The 17,738-nt window shown below is 44.0% G+C and overlaps 1 protein-coding gene across 1 annotated transcript; it reads left to right on the top strand.

Moving 5' to 3' along the window:
* The first annotated feature begins 5,139 nt into the window (after positions 1-5,139).
* Tyms (thymidylate synthetase) lies at positions 5,140-17,359 on the top strand. Its single transcript, XM_028874059.2, has 7 exons — positions 5,140-5,381; positions 6,881-6,954; positions 9,600-9,774; positions 14,570-14,671; positions 15,354-15,529; positions 15,959-16,030; positions 16,864-17,359. The coding sequence occupies exons 1-7, from the start codon at positions 5,195-5,197 to the stop codon at positions 16,999-17,001; spliced, it is 924 nt and encodes a 307-aa protein (XP_028729892.1). The 5' UTR covers positions 5,140-5,194; the 3' UTR covers positions 17,002-17,359.
* The last annotated feature ends 379 nt before the right edge of the window (positions 17,360-17,738 follow it).

The following is a 17,738-nucleotide window of genomic DNA, read 5'->3' as shown; positions in this document are numbered from 1 at the left end:
GTTCCCCTTCCTCTTAACCCCTAGCCCTGGCAACCACTATCCTAGTTTCTGTCTTCATGAATCTAACCACTCTTAGTTTCTCATGTATGTGGAGTCATACACTACCTGTCCTTTTGTGACTGACAAGTATCATCTAGCTCAATGTCTTCAAAGCTTCTGTCTTGTATCTCTGGTTGGTATTTCCTGTTCACGCATAATATTCCATCACATGTATAGATCAAATTTTGCTTTAATATCTATTACCCACTACATGGGTCAAAGGTGGATGAATTCATCCCTTTCTACATGAGTGCAAAATGCTACTTTGAACACACACACACACACACACACACACACACACACACACGTTTACATTGTTATCTTAAAAGTAGGTTAAACAAGCAGGCTGAGTATATAGTAGGCTAGCAGTCTTGAGTCTTAAGTGACTTTGAGGTGTATTATTAATTCTGACTGGGAGATCCAGCAAAAGTTCTAGTCTCTTAGACTTTCAGAGATATTTTCAGAATACTGCATTGCTACTTCTATTCTTTCATGGAAAGGCACTTTAATTTCCTTACATTTCTCCCTAAACTCTTATTTTCATTCTACTTTCTGCTAGAAATATTATCTACAATGTATTTTTAGGCCTAAATATCCCTTGTTGATCAATAAAACTAAACATCTAAAATTAAGATTTAAAATTTTAAAAAAAATCTGTAACAACAAATCAATAGGTATGAAATATCCATTCTGGATTGCTACAATTGTAATTATTATTTGTGCACTATTGTATGGTGATATTTTGTGTGTGCTCTAACAAGTAAAGCTTGCCTGAAGATCAGAGGGCAAAACCAGCCACTAGTTAGCTATAGAGGCCAGGCAGTGGTGGCACAGACCTATAATCCCAGGACTTGGGACCTCCGGGCTTTGTTCCCAGTACTTGGGAGGCACACACACGCCTTTAATCCCAGTGCCAGGGAGGTGGAGATAGGAAGTGATATGGCTGGGTGGAGAAAGGAATATAAGGCAGGAGGAGACAGGAGCTCAGTCCTTTTGGCTGAGGATGATGAGGTAAGGGGTGGCTGTGGCTTGTTCTTTTATCTCTCTGATCTTTCAGCATTTGCCCCGATATCTGGCTCTGGGTTTTTATTAAGACCAAGTAGGATTTGTGCTACACCATTGATCAAATAATACATATTACAAATTGCTATAACTATGAACTGAAAGTTCTTTGTGGCTCTCTGGTGACCTGGACCAGCAGGTCATTCTTCAATGACAAGTCAGTCCTGAGAGAGAGAGAGAGAGAGAGAGAGAGAGAGAGAGAGAGAGAGAGAGAGAGAGAGAGAGAGAACCAGAAGATCAGAAGATAAGAAGATAAGGAGAGCCGGGCGGTGGTGGCACACGCCTTTAATCCCAGCACTCGGAAGGCAGAGGCAGGCGGATCTCTGTGATTTCGAGGCCAGCCTGGTCTCCAAAGCGAGTTCCAGGAAAGGCGCAAAGCTACACAGAGAAACCCTGTCTCGAAAAACCAAAAAAAAAAAAAAAAAGAAGATAAGGAGATAGATATGTTTGGGATTGGAAGGTGCTGCATAAGCTATGCCTTGTGCCAAGCAAGCTTATTAAGAAGTTTAGCATCTTACATACTACTTCTAGGGGAGACATGGGATGGAGTCAGCAGAAGCTATCATACAATGGGAGGAAATCAGCAGGAAGCTTATCAGGTGATGCTGCACAAGGGGCACACAGGTATCTCAAGAACCCTGTGGACCACGTACACTGCAGCCTTGGGACTGATCATTGTAGCCCCTAAGGGTGGGAAGAGTTGCATTCTCAGGATATGGAGCTGACACTCCCCAAGCCTTGGGCCCCAGGCCATAGCCAGCTCTGCCAAGTTTGTTCCTGGTTTTGGAGGAGGATGTATGTTCCTTCTCCATACATCAGGGCCTCAGGGAAAGCCTTGGGTTTAGGGACCGAATCTGGGTTCTGCTAAGTGTCACATCCTGGCCCATCTATAGAAAACTTGCTTGAGACCTTTCCAGTCGTTTGTCTCTGCTGAAAAATCAGTTCCATGAAGACCAGGTTCTTGCTTGTCATGTTCCTTGTTGACACAAGCAAGGTATAGAAATGGTTGTTGAATGAATTAATGGATGCTTGTTTGAGGATCACTTATTCTGGCTAACTTATATTCAGTAGCCACTTTGAAATGACCCTTTTCATCAAAACAAGGTCTTCAGTGAAGGTCATAGTAAAGGGTATTTTTCATGAGAGTGGGAGACCCCACTTTTGGGTCTTGGTTTACCTTGATCAGCTGATCTTAGGTAGAAAAATAAGATCAGATTCAACATAGAGAAAATTAACACAAAAATAACATGTAACTGGGTAGTCTGGGATATTTTCCGCCTAGGATTCTGCTAGTGACTAAAAAGTATGTGGACTCCTTTTGGTTGGTACAGAGCTGGAGAGAATGTATCTATTTGGCTGGCTTTCTGAAGGCATTACCGGCATCCTGCGTTGTGATGGACAGTCACACTGAGTCCCATCCAGAGCACCAGAGAAAGTTCTCGTTGGAAGTCCTGCAGCTCCCTGACACCCAGAACCTCAACCCACTCAGTCAATCATCTCTGAACACCTAGGAGTGTTCTCCTCAAATGAGTCCCAGCCCATCTACTGTTATCTGAGCCCACATTTCTCACAGTGCACCCATGTCTTCCTAAACAACCCTCAGAAAGCTCACAGCCCAACATACAGAAGGATTCAGCCTACGGTATTCCCAATGTGTCACCTCGACATGTTGTGTATTTTAAGCTGAAGGGAGTAAGGAGATTACTCTCATTGTGCCCTGCTTTTCTCCCCTAAAGCAGGTCTTACAAGAATTCTTTGACCTATCTTTCCTGAAAATAGGCTCTCCCAGAAAGCCCTACCCTATTAAGAGCCAACACAAATCTGAACAGACAGCTGTTGCCAAATCCTATCCTTTTCCCTACTGTTATGAGAGCAGACTCTTACCCTCAATCATTCTCAACACAACTGCGCCCCAACCCCTGCCACCCACAACCCCAAAATCAGGTTACACAGCTCTCACCTCAAAGAGAATAAAAGTAGTTTATTCTGGAGCCAAATACAAGTGACTGGCTCCAAGAACATAGATTCAGTTACCAAAAACACTATGTTCCAATGTGGTGTCAGTTTCATGAAGTTTTTCTAGGAACAGCACCAAGGAAGTCATAAATCAAGGCATTTTCCAAACACATCAGTAGAAATATCAGGTAGGAATATTATAGTAAAGCAAGGAAGTCTCCCCTATAGGCATTAGGTACAACTTGAAGATATTCTTAGCCTTTGGTCTGAAGTCTCCTGTATCATACAAACATATTAATAAACTTCTATTAACCTGTCTTTGTTATAGAGAATTAGCCATGACCTCGTGAAAGGTAATGAAAAGATATTACTTTTTTTCTCTCCTTCATAAAGGAGGCTCTAACTTCCCAAAGGAGACACTGATGATTTGGAAGAACAGCATTACACCAATAAGAGTTTGGGTAGAGAAGCCGTGGGGTGAAGAGTCTAGGTTGATCTAGGAAAAGCCAAACTAACATTGGTTGAACTAAGTAGACTTTCAACTTACTGCTATCCTGAAACTCAATGCATTTCAGCTCAGTACGACTTTAGTGAGCACTCACACAATTATATAGCAAGAATACCAATTTTCTTTTTCTTTCTTTCTTTCTTTCTTTTTTTTTTTTTTTTTTTTTTTTTTTTTTTTTTTTTTTTTTTTGATCTCGCTCTGTAGCCCAGGCTGGCCTTGAACTCACAGAGATCTGCCTGGCTCTGCCTCGGAGTGCTGGGATTAAAGGCGTGTGCCACCACCACCCGGGCAAGAATACCAATTTTCTATTACCAAGTTTGTGAAATGTTTCCTGTAATACTTCTAATTAAACCAAAATGGCCAACCATACATATATACAAATATCTTTTGAAATTTGGATTGTTTTATGAAACAAAACCGCATAGAAACACTTGACATTTTCTTAGCTAACTGAGTAAGAAAAACTGCAGATGAAAGATGATTATCTAACCTCTTATAGGACCCCTTCCATCACAAAATTCTATTTGTATTAAAATTATTTTATTTTATGCATATAGTGTTTTTCTTGCATGTATGTCTTCATATTATGTGTGTGCCTGGTGCCCACGGAGGCCAGAAGAGGAATTATACAGATGGTTGTGAGCTGCTCTGTAGGTGCTAGGAATTGAACCTGGGTCTCCTGGAAGAGCAGCCAGTGCTCTCAACCGCTGAGCTGTCTCTCCAGTCCAACAACACACACATTTTGAACTTGAGCGTTTGAGGTTGAGCTTTAGCAAGAAAATCATGCTGTCAGCTTCTTTCCACTGTGACCATCAACTTATGATGGTTTAATTTGGCAGAAGGTTTCAGAACATGGTCGCTTGTTTTAGTTGCCTTCTTGTCTGTGGGAGAACAGCACTTCATCATGTTTCCATGGAGTGAAACCTGCTTGTGTAAGCAGAAACCTATGGGGGCACGCAGGCACACACACACACCACACACACTTTAAAGGATGCTTGAAAGGCCATCATTAATTTTAACAATGTGCATCTTCCACTTGTTCCAGCTGATAGCCTTCAGCAAGGCGTGGGGAAATATGAATGATAGTCCCTTGTTGCTCTGTCCTTTGCGACGCAGGCAACAGAACTCAGATAACAGGGTTTGTTTTTAAATTTGCACGGAAAAAGGAACCAAGCCTTTCCCTGTCTTGGAAAACGAAATCCTTATGGTCAGTGCAACAAGAGGCAGGATCTGGGTGCATTTTAGTCTAAGCCAAAGGCTCTTCTTGAGCTAGACCCAGGCTGGCCCTGAACTTGCTATGAAGCAAAGGATTGCCTTAAATTCCTGATCCTCGATCTCCCGCGATCTGGGATTACTGGCGTTGCGTCACCACTCCTTGATCCTATAGACTCTTAATGCCAAGATAGGGTAAATCAAGGGAATTGGGAATGCTGGCAGGTGTTTGCACTGCAGTCTCCAGGAGTTCCGCCACGGGGACGCCGGGTCTGACAATTCCTGCCGGCAAGAAGCTTCCCAGCAGGAAGAGGCGGGGCCCGCCAAGTGTAAGGCAAAAGAGCGCGCGGAAGGTCCCGGTTTTGGCGCCCACCGCACCGCCGCCGTCGCCGCCGCCGCCGCCGCCAGCTCTCCGCTATGCCGGCTGCGGGCTCCGAGATGCAGTCCGCCGCTCAGCAGCAGGGCGCGGAGGCACCGCCGCACGGGGAGCTGCAGTACCTGGGCCAGGTGGAGCACATTATGCGCTGCGGTTTCAAGAAGGAGGACCGCACGGGCACGGGCACCTTGTCCGTGTTCGGCATGCAGGCGCGATACAGCCTGAGAGGTGACCGCGGCTGGTCCCCACTAGCCGGAGGGACTGCGGGAGGAGGCTCGGCGGGTTGGGTTGCGGAGGCGCGGGGCTGGCGGCCACGGTTAGTCCTAACCCCGGCTCTATGAATCCTAAGCTCCGAGTTCCGGCCCTAGGGTCTCTGGGTGATAGCTACTGCAGGCAAACCAGGTCCTAAAGGCCTCTGTCCTTAACACCCCACCCACCCACCCACCCACTCAAGTTAGGCCACCTCTCCCAAAGCCAGCTTCAGCTCGTCATGGGTCCCCGAGGGATGGAGTAGAAGAAACCTGCCCAGGCTTGTCTAAACCTTGTCCTGAGGTCCCGACTTTTGCTCCTCCTCATTCCCCTTATCTCTTGTTCCCCTTAGCAACTGTTTAAAAATTGGAGCGAAAATGACTTGGGCGGTGCTAAAGAGGCGCGGGAAATGGAGAACCCAGCCCTGAGGCGGAAACCGGGGGGTTTCCCCCAACAGCCAGGGCTTTTAAAGAGGAACCGAGTGTAGAGGGGCCCCAGGGAAGAAGTGCTCTTTGGGGGGGGGGGGGTTGCTAGCCTCAGGCATTAAGCACAGGGCTGGGTAGGGGACAGGACCTCCTAGATGCTGGGGATGAATGGGTTAAGGTGTCCTTTAGGATGAATGAAGAGCAACCTGACACCGACTGGTTGTACACTGGAGAGTAGCGTGTAGTGAGTTTAGACTTAGTTGGAAACATGTTCTGGAGCTGGAAACGGTCAGCAAGGACTGCACAGATTAATCCAGTGTGCGTGCAAGGGCCTCCTGGAACAGTGGACTCTGAGGAACCACATACCCAGTTTGTAGTCCACTTCCTCTGCTTCGACTGTAGACAAGTTGTTTTTTTTTTTTTTAATAACTTCTCTAGTCTTCAGCCTTCCCATGTAGGTGTTAAAGATGGAAGTATCGCTCTCTTAGGAAACACATCCTCAGGCTGCACCCCTAGCCTGAGCCTTTCGTCTTGACCTTGTCCGTTCATTGACCTGCCCGCCCTACCCCTTTCTCTCTCTTCTGTATTGCCTTTGGGTTCCCTGGCGGCCATTCCGAAGTGTAAACAGTTCTGGTTTTATATACTAGGTCAGTTTGCTTCCCAAATATCTGAAAACTGTTTTTCAGTTTGTACCAGTGTGAGATCATGTGTCTGCCTGGAACCTGGTGGACTTGGGCATGGGAGCCTTTAGGTTGTGTCCTGGGCCACATTTTGGGTGTTGTCATTACACACCAGTGACAGCATCCATAATGGCTCAGTAGTGGGTGGGTGCTCTTTCTTTGTGCCAGATGGGTACTCCCTGTGTCAATACAGAACTGTGGTTTCGCTGACTTACCCGGCAGCTGGGGGGTGGTAGTTCCCAGTTTTCCTGAAGCCACTCACAAAGCCACTCCAGGGGTTTGTGTCCCAGGTAGTTTCCCTCCACAGAGAAAGCTGGATGATGGCTTGCTGTATGTTTACCGCATTTTAACTGTGTTACAAACTGTTTTTCAGATGAATTTCCTCTGCTCACAACCAAACGAGTGTTCTGGAAGGGTGTTTTGGAGGAGTTGCTGTGGTTTATCAAGGTAAGGGTGGTGCTGCTCTTGGAAGCTGCCTGTCTTCACAACATGAGCCTGAGAAGTCAATCCTGCAGCTGTTCGCCATTCCCACGTCACTGGCTCATTTTCTAGCTCTGGTTTTAGATGCTCTTCTCTCTCCCACCCATCCTGCTTTCTTGACCAGTCTGAGCACACTGGGATAATCCTGCCCAGGCCACTAGCACTTGCCATTCCATTACCTAGTACTTTTTCCTTCCAAATGGAGTATGGTTCTCTCCCCTCCTTCCAGTCCCACTCAGACAACCTTGACTTCTTCTAGTCACCTCTTTGTTTCTATTCATAAGGAAACATTATCAACTGACCTATGTAGCTTGAAGTTTTTTCCTGTGTCCCACCCAGTCTACAGCCGCTCAGACCCATATAAACACACAGGGGCTTATATTAATTACAAACTGTATGGCCTATTGGCTCAGGCTTCTCGCTAGCTAGACCTTACATCTTAAATTAACCCATTTTTATAAATCTACACTTTGCCACGTGGCTCGTGGCTTACTGGTGTCTTTACATCTTGCTTCTCCTGGCGGCAGCTTGCAGCGTCTACTGACTCAGCCTTCCTCTTCCCAGAATTCTCCTCTCTCTCTTGTCCTGCCTATACTTCCTGCCTGGCTACTGGCCAATCAGCTTTTTATTTCTCAACCAATCAGAGCAACACATTCACAACATACAGAACATCCCACAGCAGACCTGTAAATCAGCTTTCCCACTTCTGGATGGGAGATAAATAAGTACAATGTCCTGTGAGTTCCCCAAAGGTAGAAAATCGATTTCTCCTATTTCCTGTTGTATCTCAGGACTAAAATATAGCCAGCCACATGGTAGGTACTCAGCATGTATTGATTGATTGCTGAATTGATAGATACCAAAGAATCAAGTAGGGTACCTTAATTATATTGGAGTGATGTGATGACGGGGTGGGGGGGCAGTAGCCCCAAGTTCCTCTTCCTGTATCCCGGTCCAGAAGAAGCGAGGCTCTGTCTGGTGCCAGTTTAGAGTACTCCAGGAGATAAGATGAATTCTGGGCCCTACTACAAGTTCAGCCCCTTCTTTAGAGTACATGGGATGATGGCTCAGTAGGTAAAGAGGACTTTTTGTATTAGCATGAAGACCTGAGTTCAATCCCTCCCCAGTTGTCACATTAAAATTCCAGGTATGGAATGGAGAGATGGCTCAGTGGTTAGGACCATCTGTTGCTCTTGTTGGGGCTTGGGAGTTGGGGTTTAGTTCCTAGCTCCCATTTAGTGGCTAGCCATCTGTAACTCCAGTTCAAGATATCTGACTCCCTCTTCTACTCTCCTTGGGTCCTGCATGCTCATGGTGTACAGACACGTACAGGCAAAACACCCATACACATAACATTAAAAATAAAACGTTAAAAAACACGCTGGGTGTGATTGCATGTGTTTGTAACCCGAGTGCTGTAACGGGAAGGTGGACACAAGAGGGTCTTTGGTGATTGCTGGCCACTCGTCTAGCCCAAATACGTTCTAGGTTTACTTGGGGACCCTGTCTCAAGAGAAAAGGTAGGAAGTAATAGAGTAGAACAGCCAGTATCCTCACTGGCTTCCATGGACTCGGGTACCCATGCACATACATTTTCCAGAAAAGCTAGCTACTGATTACCACCACAAATCCTTTACCTAGATAGATGATACATGAACAGACTGCACATGGAACATTACACAAGTCCACTTGCAGTATGGCGCTTAGACATGGGGCATGTTTGATTAAGCAATTCAAAACTGTCAGATGAGATAGGCATATTTTAGGAACTTGGAGGTATTTAGAAAATTAAAGGGAAGGCTGGGGAGATGGCTCAGTGGGTAAAGGCCACACAAATCTGACAGCCTGAGTTTGGATCTCTGGAATCCTCATTAAAAAAAGCCCTGATTGGGTCGGGCGGTGGTGGTAGCCCACCCACACCTTTAATCCCAGCACTTGGGAAGCAGAGACAGGCAGAGTTCAGTGAGTTTGAGGCCAGCCTGGTCTACAAAGCAAGTTCCAGAACAGCCAGGAATATTACACAGAGAAACCCTGTCTTGAAAAACAAAAAACAGGCTGGAGAGATGGCTCAGTGGTTAAGAGCACTGACTGCTCTTCCAGAGGACCTGAGTTCAATTCCCAGCAACTACATGGTGGCTCACAACCATCTGTAATAAGATCTGGCGCCCTCTTCTGGCCTGCATGCAGACAGAACACTGTATATATAAGTAAATAATTCTTTAAAAAACAAAAAGAAAGAAAAACAAAAAACGAGCCGGGTGGTGGTGGCGCACGCCTTTAATCCCAATCCCAGCACTTGGGAGGCAGAGCCAGGCTGATCTCTGCGAGTTCGAGGCCAGCCTGGTCTACAGAGCAAGATCCAGGTTAGGCACCAAAACCACACAGAGAAACCCTGTCTCGAAAAACCAAAAAAAAAAAAAAAAAGTTGAAGGGAATAGAAGAAGTGCCATGTGGAAATTTCTAATAAGGAGTAAGGCCATTTTATAATCCCTCAGAAGCCTGGGCAGGAGCAGCCTGCTTGAAGACAGGCTGCATATGGAGAGTGTACCATGGGTCGGAAATGAGTGGCTCAGAATCCTCTTTTATGCCTGTTCTACTCACATATTTTCCAGGGGTCCACAAATGCTAAAGAACTGTCCTCCAAGGGAGTGAGAATCTGGGATGCCAATGGGTCCCGAGATTTTCTGGACAGCCTGGGATTCTCTGCACGGCAGGAAGGGGACCTGGGCCCCGTTTATGGTTTCCAGTGGAGACATTTTGGAGCAGACTACAAAGACATGGATTCAGGTGAGGAGATAATAATGCCTCGGGTTTTCTGGGTGTTCTTCCTCAAAGATCCATTTTAGAGTAGGCGGGGAATAAGTCCACATCATGGGAGTTGATAAGTAACTGACTTTGGGAGAAGCTGTGCTGGGTTATGGTGGAGAAACTACAAGAAAGTCTCACAATGGCCAAATCATACTTTTGATTGGAGCTTGGAACTTTCTATACCCGTGTCAGTGACCAATAGTGGCAGATTTGGTTTGTTAGTGTTAGGGTTTAGGATAGAAGGGGGTTCATCTTTACCTGTGATGACCATTTCCCTTTGCAGGGCTGAGGCACTAGCGAACTTGTATGTGGTATGGTGTGTATGGTGTCTCTGTACAGTTTCTGACTTACCTTTTCCTTCCTGCTCTCTGGGGACAGAGGGTGAAGAAAACATCTCATTTTGTGACTGGCATCTTCCTCTTTCCTGGGACTGTTTGTGTGTCACAAGACCTGCCTCCAGCCTCTGCCGCTTCCTGGCTCATCTCTCCCTAGGACAGGTTCCAAAGTTAATGTCTCACTCGTCTATGTGCGTATATGCGCATGTGTGCAGGAAGTAATAAATTACTGGCTGGGCAGACACCAGCAACCTGAACAGTATGTTTTTTTCTTCTCAAGGGGACAGTCACAGCTCCTTCTAGCCAAGGGGAAGAATTTGGGCCCTGGAGTGGTTTGAATAAGAATGCCCCCCCACATAGGCCCATGTATTTGAATGCCTGGTCACCAGGGAGTGGTGTTATTTGAAAGGATTAAGAGGTATGGCTTTGTTGGAGGAAGTGTGTCACTGGGGGTGGGCTTTGAGGTTTTGGAAGCTAATGCCAAGCCCAGAGTCCCTTATCTTGCTGCCTGCAGATCTGGATGTGAGCTCTTTTCCAGCACCATGTCTACCTGCATGCTGCTAAGTTTCTCACCATGCTGGTAATAGACAAAACCTCAGAAACTATAAGCAAGCCCCAAATAAATCCTTTCTTTTATAAGAGTTGCCATGGTCATGGAGTCGCTTCACAGAAATAGAACACGGATTAAGACGGGTCTAGTGTCCAAATTCTTCAGTAAAGCCTAAAGTTGTATTTGTCTGTGGAATTCTTTGCGGACTAGGAATGAGCAAATTGGTAGAGGTAGAAAGAAGAGGAGAGATCGATGGGCTTGGGGTGTCATGTGATAGTTAGCGTTAATGGGCGTAGAGTTATTTGACAAGCTCTGGAAGTGAATAGTGTGCTGGTTACATATAGTGTGAATGAGCTAAAGGTGATTGCTTCCAAGCCTGGAGACCTGAGTTTGCTCCTCAAGAACCCGTGCGGTAGAAGGAGAGAGTCTATTCTCACAGTTTCTTTGACTACACGTGCCATAGCATATGCCACACATAACAAAATAAATGAATATAATATAAATGTAAAAACAGTTTTAATGGTAAATTTAATGTTTGTGTATACTTTGTCTTATTTATTTATTTATTTAGAATCACAGTCTTACTATAATAGCCTTGGCTAGCCTGGAAATAATTATAATAGACAAGGCTGGCCTTGAACTGCCTACATCTGCCCTTCCCGAGTGCTGAGATTTATTTATCGTGTGTGTGTGTGTGTGTGTGTGTGTGTGTGTGTGTGTGTGTGTGTGTGTAGGAGGAAGGTCTTATGAAGCTGTAGCTGGCCTCCAACTCCTGATCTCTACCTTTCAACTGGTGGAATTATAGAGGTGTGCCATCATGTTCACCTTACCACCATTTTTTTTGGTTGTTTGGTTTTGCTTGGGTTTTTTGTTTGTGTGTTTGTTTTACAGGGTCTCTCTGTGTAGCCCTGATGGTCCTAGAACTCACTCTGTAGACCAGGCGGGCCTTGAACTCACAGAGATCCACCTTCATGTCTCCTGAGTGCTGGGATTAAAGGCGTGCGCCACCACTCCTAGCTGATTGTCTTATGTTTTAAATGTTTTTTTAATGTAGACAGTTTCCTTATACTTTCCCCCTTTTCCCCTACAGAGAATAATTACAATCTGTTCTGTACTTTATCAGATTTTTTAACACTTAATAGATTACAGAATCATCACCACAATCAAGCTATAGAATATTTCCTCAAGTCTTCAATATTGCCTTCCCGGGGCTGTCATTTTGGGAGTCCCCTCCCTCCAAGTACCAACTGTGCTAGAACATTGACTGACACACCTTGGTAAAAGTGCATCCAGAGGAGACTACATGAAGTAGTCCTGGCCTTCATTAACAAATCACTGCTCAGCTTCCACACCTCAGCAGGAGGCCGGGAATTAAAGTCCGTAGATGAGACTGGAAAAAGTACAAGATCATTAAATTCATTACCGTTTTTCCTGGGAGTTGTAAGTCAGTGATGTGTTTAGTGAACTGTAATGTTATTTTAGGTGGAAGTATGGGTAGGACAGTGCCTAAGCCCTAGAAAGGACTCCATAGTTCTGTTATTTGGAGTATCTGTGAAATGCTCTCTTCTATTTAAGATCCAGTGTTCTATGGGACAATAACAGATTGTGTTGGTGAAGTGTGACAAGGGTGATTGGTAGGTATAGAGACTACCTCACATGGGGACACTGGGAAATTCTAAAACTGCTGAGATGATTGGTCTATTTTTTTGTTTCTATACCAGAATATTTAAAGCTAAATAACTTTGAAGAAAAGAGGTTTATTTAGAGCAAAGGTTTCTTAAACTTTTTCCACTGTGACTCTCTTTGCCCAAGAAATTTTTTTGGTAGCCCCAGGTGTATAGGTACATAAAATAATACACAAACCAAATATTTATCAATAATAAATCATTAAAAATTTACCTTATGACAATTCTTTGATATACATGTAATTTTAGCATTTATTAAATAATAAATGTATTATGTATTAAAGATGAAAGCAAATTTTACACATTAATGAGATGGGGTGTGCTTGTTAATTTTCACATAAAGAATTAAATCTTGGCTGAAAATAGGTTGTAGGGAATTTTCAGAGTTTATTTTTATTTATTTTTTTTTAAAGTTTTTGTTGTTGTTGTTTTTGTTTTTAAGTTTCTTGAGACAGGGTTTCTCTGTGTAGCTTTTGGAGCCTGTCCTAGAACTCTCTCTGTAGCCCAGGCTGGCCTCAAACTCGCAGAGATCCACCTGCCTCTGCCTCCCGAGTGCTGCAATTAAAGGCGTGCGCCACCACTGCCCGGCCAGAGTTTACTGATAGTTTGATTTCACACTTGTCGATGATGAGAACTCCGCACCACAGAAATATGGAGTACAAAATGGCGGAAGTATGTGTGCGATTTCAGAAGCTCTTGGCATTTCTGTTCTAATCTCAAAACAATTCACTGAATGATGTTTTTATGAAACCCAAGTCAATTTTTAAAACCAAAGATTCTACTCTAATGCAATTCAGAGATACACTAATTTGGGTTGGCAAGATGGTTCAGTGGGTAAAAACATCTGCTACACAAGCCTTAACAACTTGAGTTCGCTTTCCAGAGCTCCGAGTGGAAAGAGAAAATTCCTGAAAGTTGTCCTCTGACCTGCCCATGTGCACTGACACATGCATCCCTACTTGCACACACATCAGACACATACACAAAATAATATTAAATAAATTTAAAAAGACCCACTCTCCCATCCAACAAAACCAAAGATATACTAATTTGAAGACATACCAAGGCATGAGTTAGGAAATATTAACAGCCTTAGTTTTTCATAATTAGATCATTACGAATCTAGAAAAGCAGCAAGCTGTGTGTACAGGAAAATGGCACAGTTTATAATAGTCGGTTGTCTTGAATCCGAGCTGAAGTGTTCCAGGCAGTGTTTGTTGGTGCTTCATGTTACACCAACATGTACAGTGCAAAGCGTGTATGTGTATTCAGACTGCATCCACGACTGAGGTGAAGTGCCGCGTGCAATACTGGGGAGCTCGGTGAGAGTCACCTCAGGTTCCTCATGCATCTGACTTTGAAGTCGTTTTTTGGATGTTGCATGTTTAGTTTTTCACAGCCCCCACATTCATTCACTCAGCGCCTCCCCCCCCCTTTTTTTTTTACCCTAAACTCAGAGTTAAGGAAGCTGTGGTTAGATCTCAGCACTGGTGGTTCACATGCCTCCGTTTTGATGATAGTCACACAAGGTGACGCAGTATTAGGTGATGAAAGATGAGAAGTATGTCTCCTTTGGTTTCTTACGAAGCCACCAGGATTCACTCATGGAACTCCACCCTAATGAAATCCTAATCACCTCTTCAAGACTACGTAATTGGATTAAATTTCTACCCCAAAATGAGAATTACATTTCAACTCATGAATCCTTGAGCGACCCATTCCAACCATATCCAAACAGCAGTTAGCAACTGGGGCAGTATTAAGTGGAGGAAATGACATTGTCACAGACTAAATATTTAAAAGACTTGTGTAGAAAAGAACTCAGAGCCGGGCGGTGGTGGCGCACGCCTTTAATCCCAGCACTCGGGAGGCAGAGCCAGGCGGATCTCTGTGAGTTCGAGGCCAGCCTGGGCTACCAAGTGAGCTCCAAGAAAGGCGCAAAGCTACACAGAGAAACCCTGTCTCGAAAAAAACCAAAAAAAAAAAAAAAAAAAAAAAAAAAAGAAAAGAACTCAGTGTGTTATAGCTCCATTAGGACCTTGAACTTAAATCCAGCAAGATCTGAGAAATGCTCAGAATGTGCTGCGTATCTTAGAACCATGGGTCAGGGAGGGGCACTCAATGAAAGCTGTCAGGGTCATCACATGAGAGGCTGTGACTGATGTGAACTTAAGTGTGCATGTCCTCTCCTGACGATTCCACAGATTACTCGGGTCAAGGAGTCGACCAGCTGCAAAAAGTGATTGACACCATCAAAACCAACCCTGATGACAGAAGAATCATCATGTGTGCCTGGAACCCAAAAGGTGGACAGCATCCTCAGTCATTTTCCTTTGGATAAACTGGCCACTTAGCCAAAGGGAAGCAAAGTGGCCTGAGGCAGCGTAGGGCACTGGAACTGTCTTCAGTCATGTGGTTGATCGTGTACCCTTGGGCAACCCAATCACACTTTGCTCCACTTTCAGTAGACCCGCATGATTTTTATCCATTTATATGAAATGTGCTAAATGGCCTGTAAAAATACACCAATGGTTTAAATGAAGATGAAGTTTCAAGTGCTAACTTGAAACCAGATTATAAAATTAAATTAAACTCTGCCCGGGTTTAGTGAGTACTCAGAAAAGGACATTTCGTATTTCTAATGGAGACTTAAAAGGCCAGTTTCCTATGGCCTTTGCAAATGAAATAATTTTCCTTTTATTTGGTGCCATCAACAGTAGCCCAAATCCTTAATTTTAGCACCAATGAAAGAGCATGGCTTCAGCATAAATGTAAACTTGCAGATACCTTAAGCTAATGAACAAGCTTCCATTACCTTCCATTACCGCTGCTGCAGGTTTGGGGAAGTGGTCTGACTCTGACATAATGGGGAGGTGTGAGCGGTGGGTGTCTGTAACGTAGTGGCTGTTTTCATGGTAGGCTTCTGTTTTCCCTTTTTAAAAGCTCTGCTCTCTAAAACCCCTGTCTGTTTTACCACTGACTCCTCAGATCTTCCCCTGATGGCACTGCCTCCCTGCCATGCCCTCTGTCAGTTCTATGTGGTGAATGGGGAGTTGTCTTGCCAGCTTTACCAGCGGTCAGGAGACATGGGCCTGGGCGTGCCCTTCAACATCGCCAGCTATGCCCTGCTCACCTACATGATTGCACACATCACCGGCCTGAAGGTGAGCTGCTTTCAGAAGCCATGATTGTAGCCAGTGTAAGGTGCTGAGCTCATAGCAGGGAATTCAGTCTGATCAGTATTAAAATTTTGTGCAAATTTTATGAAAAATGTATGTAAATAAGACATGTACTGGCTCCCCTTATAACCCTCCTTGGAGCTTTCTGGTACCTTATTGTCTATGGAAATGAACATTCATATAGGTTGTTGTGTATGTGGGGGGCCCACATGTTCCCCAGTGTGTGCATAGAGATGAGAGCACAATTGCGTGAGTCACTTCTCCATGTGGGTCCCAGGGATCAAGCTCAGGTTGTCAGGCTTGGAGGCAAGTGCCTTTACCCACTGAGCTTTCTCACCGGCCCCTAATCTGTTTTTAAAAAGTATTTAAACTAAAATATTGACTGTTGTGTTCTCTCCTGTGGGATATTTTTAGCCAGGTGATTTTGTCCATACATTGGGAGATGCACATATTTACCTGAATCATATCGAGCCACTGAAAATTCAGGTAAGAGATAGACCTGTTACATCTCTTCTTGAGCTTGGTGCCTTCTCTTGACAAAAGATCGGACGGCAGGTCATCCTTTGTATCACAGGCACTCTGGTTGATGCTGTCTTATTGAAGTGCTCCAACTGCAGGGCTTTTAAGAAGGGAGATGAGCAGGAATGAGGCCATTATCGGCCTTAGCAACCACAAGCACAGAACATGGTAGGGTAATAAACCCCAGTATCAGAGAGAAGAGCCAGGAGATATGGCATTTTAAGTCATATTTTTACTTGAAGAGCTGAAAATAAATGTTTGGCTTTAGTTTGATGCTTAAGTACAGTACTTAGGTCTAAACTTTAAAAAGCCTATTTTTTTTTTTTTTTAAAATTCCTTTCAAATTTCTATAATACAGCAGCCAACAAATGAATTGAAATGGTAGTAAGAATATGAGTGTCCATGTTTTGTGAACATTAAGGAGAAAAATTAGACTCAGAAAAGTAAACAGCTGTGTCCCTATGTTTAATATATTTATCAGGAGTTATCTGGTGGCTTCAGCCTATAATCACAGCTACTTAAGAGGCTACAGCAGGAGCATTCCAAGTTCAAGGCTTGCCTGGGCTACAGAGTGGGTTGAACATAAGCCTAGATAACTGACCAAGACCCTGTCTCAGAATAAAAAGGTAAACAAAGCTGGGCTATAGCTTGATGGCAGATTATTCATGTAGCTCTCATGAGGTGCAATCCCCAGTGAAAAAGTCAGTACAGTATTGCACTCCTGTAAAATAGTACTCTGTGATAAAATAAAGTACTGTGTTGGGAACAAATGTAAAATAATACCATGATTTTGTTTTTAGCTTCAGCGAGAGCCACGACCTTTCCCAAAGCTCAAAATCCTTCGAAAAGTTGAGACAATTGATGATTTCAAAGTTGAAGACTTTCAGATTGAAGGTTATAATCCACATCCAACGATTAAAATGGAAATGGCTGTTTAGAGCTTTTTCAAAGATGGTGTGACTATTACCACACATCAGAGTTTGAGCCTGATGCCAGGGTAAGATAAAGTCTCTAAAGGAAAATAAACAAAATCAAAACTCTGTCAGTGATCTAACTATTTATAACTATCATCACTGGCTTTAGAACTGACTTTCCTTTAGTGTTCACTGAGGTACATAAAAAAGCTGAGATTATATACTCAGCAAAACAACCAGGCATTTATATGTGTCTATATGAAGATGGCTGGTAAGATTCAGATTATGTTATTCCTCTAAACTTGAAATATGTTACAATGTTTACTTATAAATGTTTTATATGTTGTAGTAATAAACTGTTTTGCATTTGTCAGTTTAAAAATTTCAAATTAGTTTTTATTAGTGTGTGTGTGTGTGTGTGTGTGTGTGTGTGTGCGCGCGCGCGCGCGTGCATGTACATGTGTGCATATAGGTCAGAGCACAAATTTGAGGGAGTTTGGTTAGGCTTGGTGACAGGCTCAAGTTTCTGACTAAAATAGATTGACCTAATAAAAACCCTAAGCCTTCATTAGGTTGTTGTTAGACAGGGTCTCATGTGTCCCAGGCTGGCCTCAAACACACTCTGTAGCCGAGGATGACTTTATTCCTCATCCTCCTGACTCTTCCTAGTGGCTGGGATTGTAGGCATGTATTGGAGATTGAACCCAGAATTTCCTGTGTGCTAGGCAAGTACTCTACCAAGTTAGCCACATCCCCAGCCC

The sequence above is a fragment of the Peromyscus leucopus genome, chromosome 13, assembly GCF_004664715.2.
Source record: "Peromyscus leucopus breed LL Stock chromosome 13, UCI_PerLeu_2.1, whole genome shotgun sequence".
Lineage (NCBI taxonomy): Eukaryota > Metazoa > Chordata > Mammalia > Rodentia > Cricetidae > Peromyscus > Peromyscus leucopus.
Note: the sequence above shows the minus strand (reverse complement) of the source record. Positions and strands in the feature narration are given on the sequence as shown.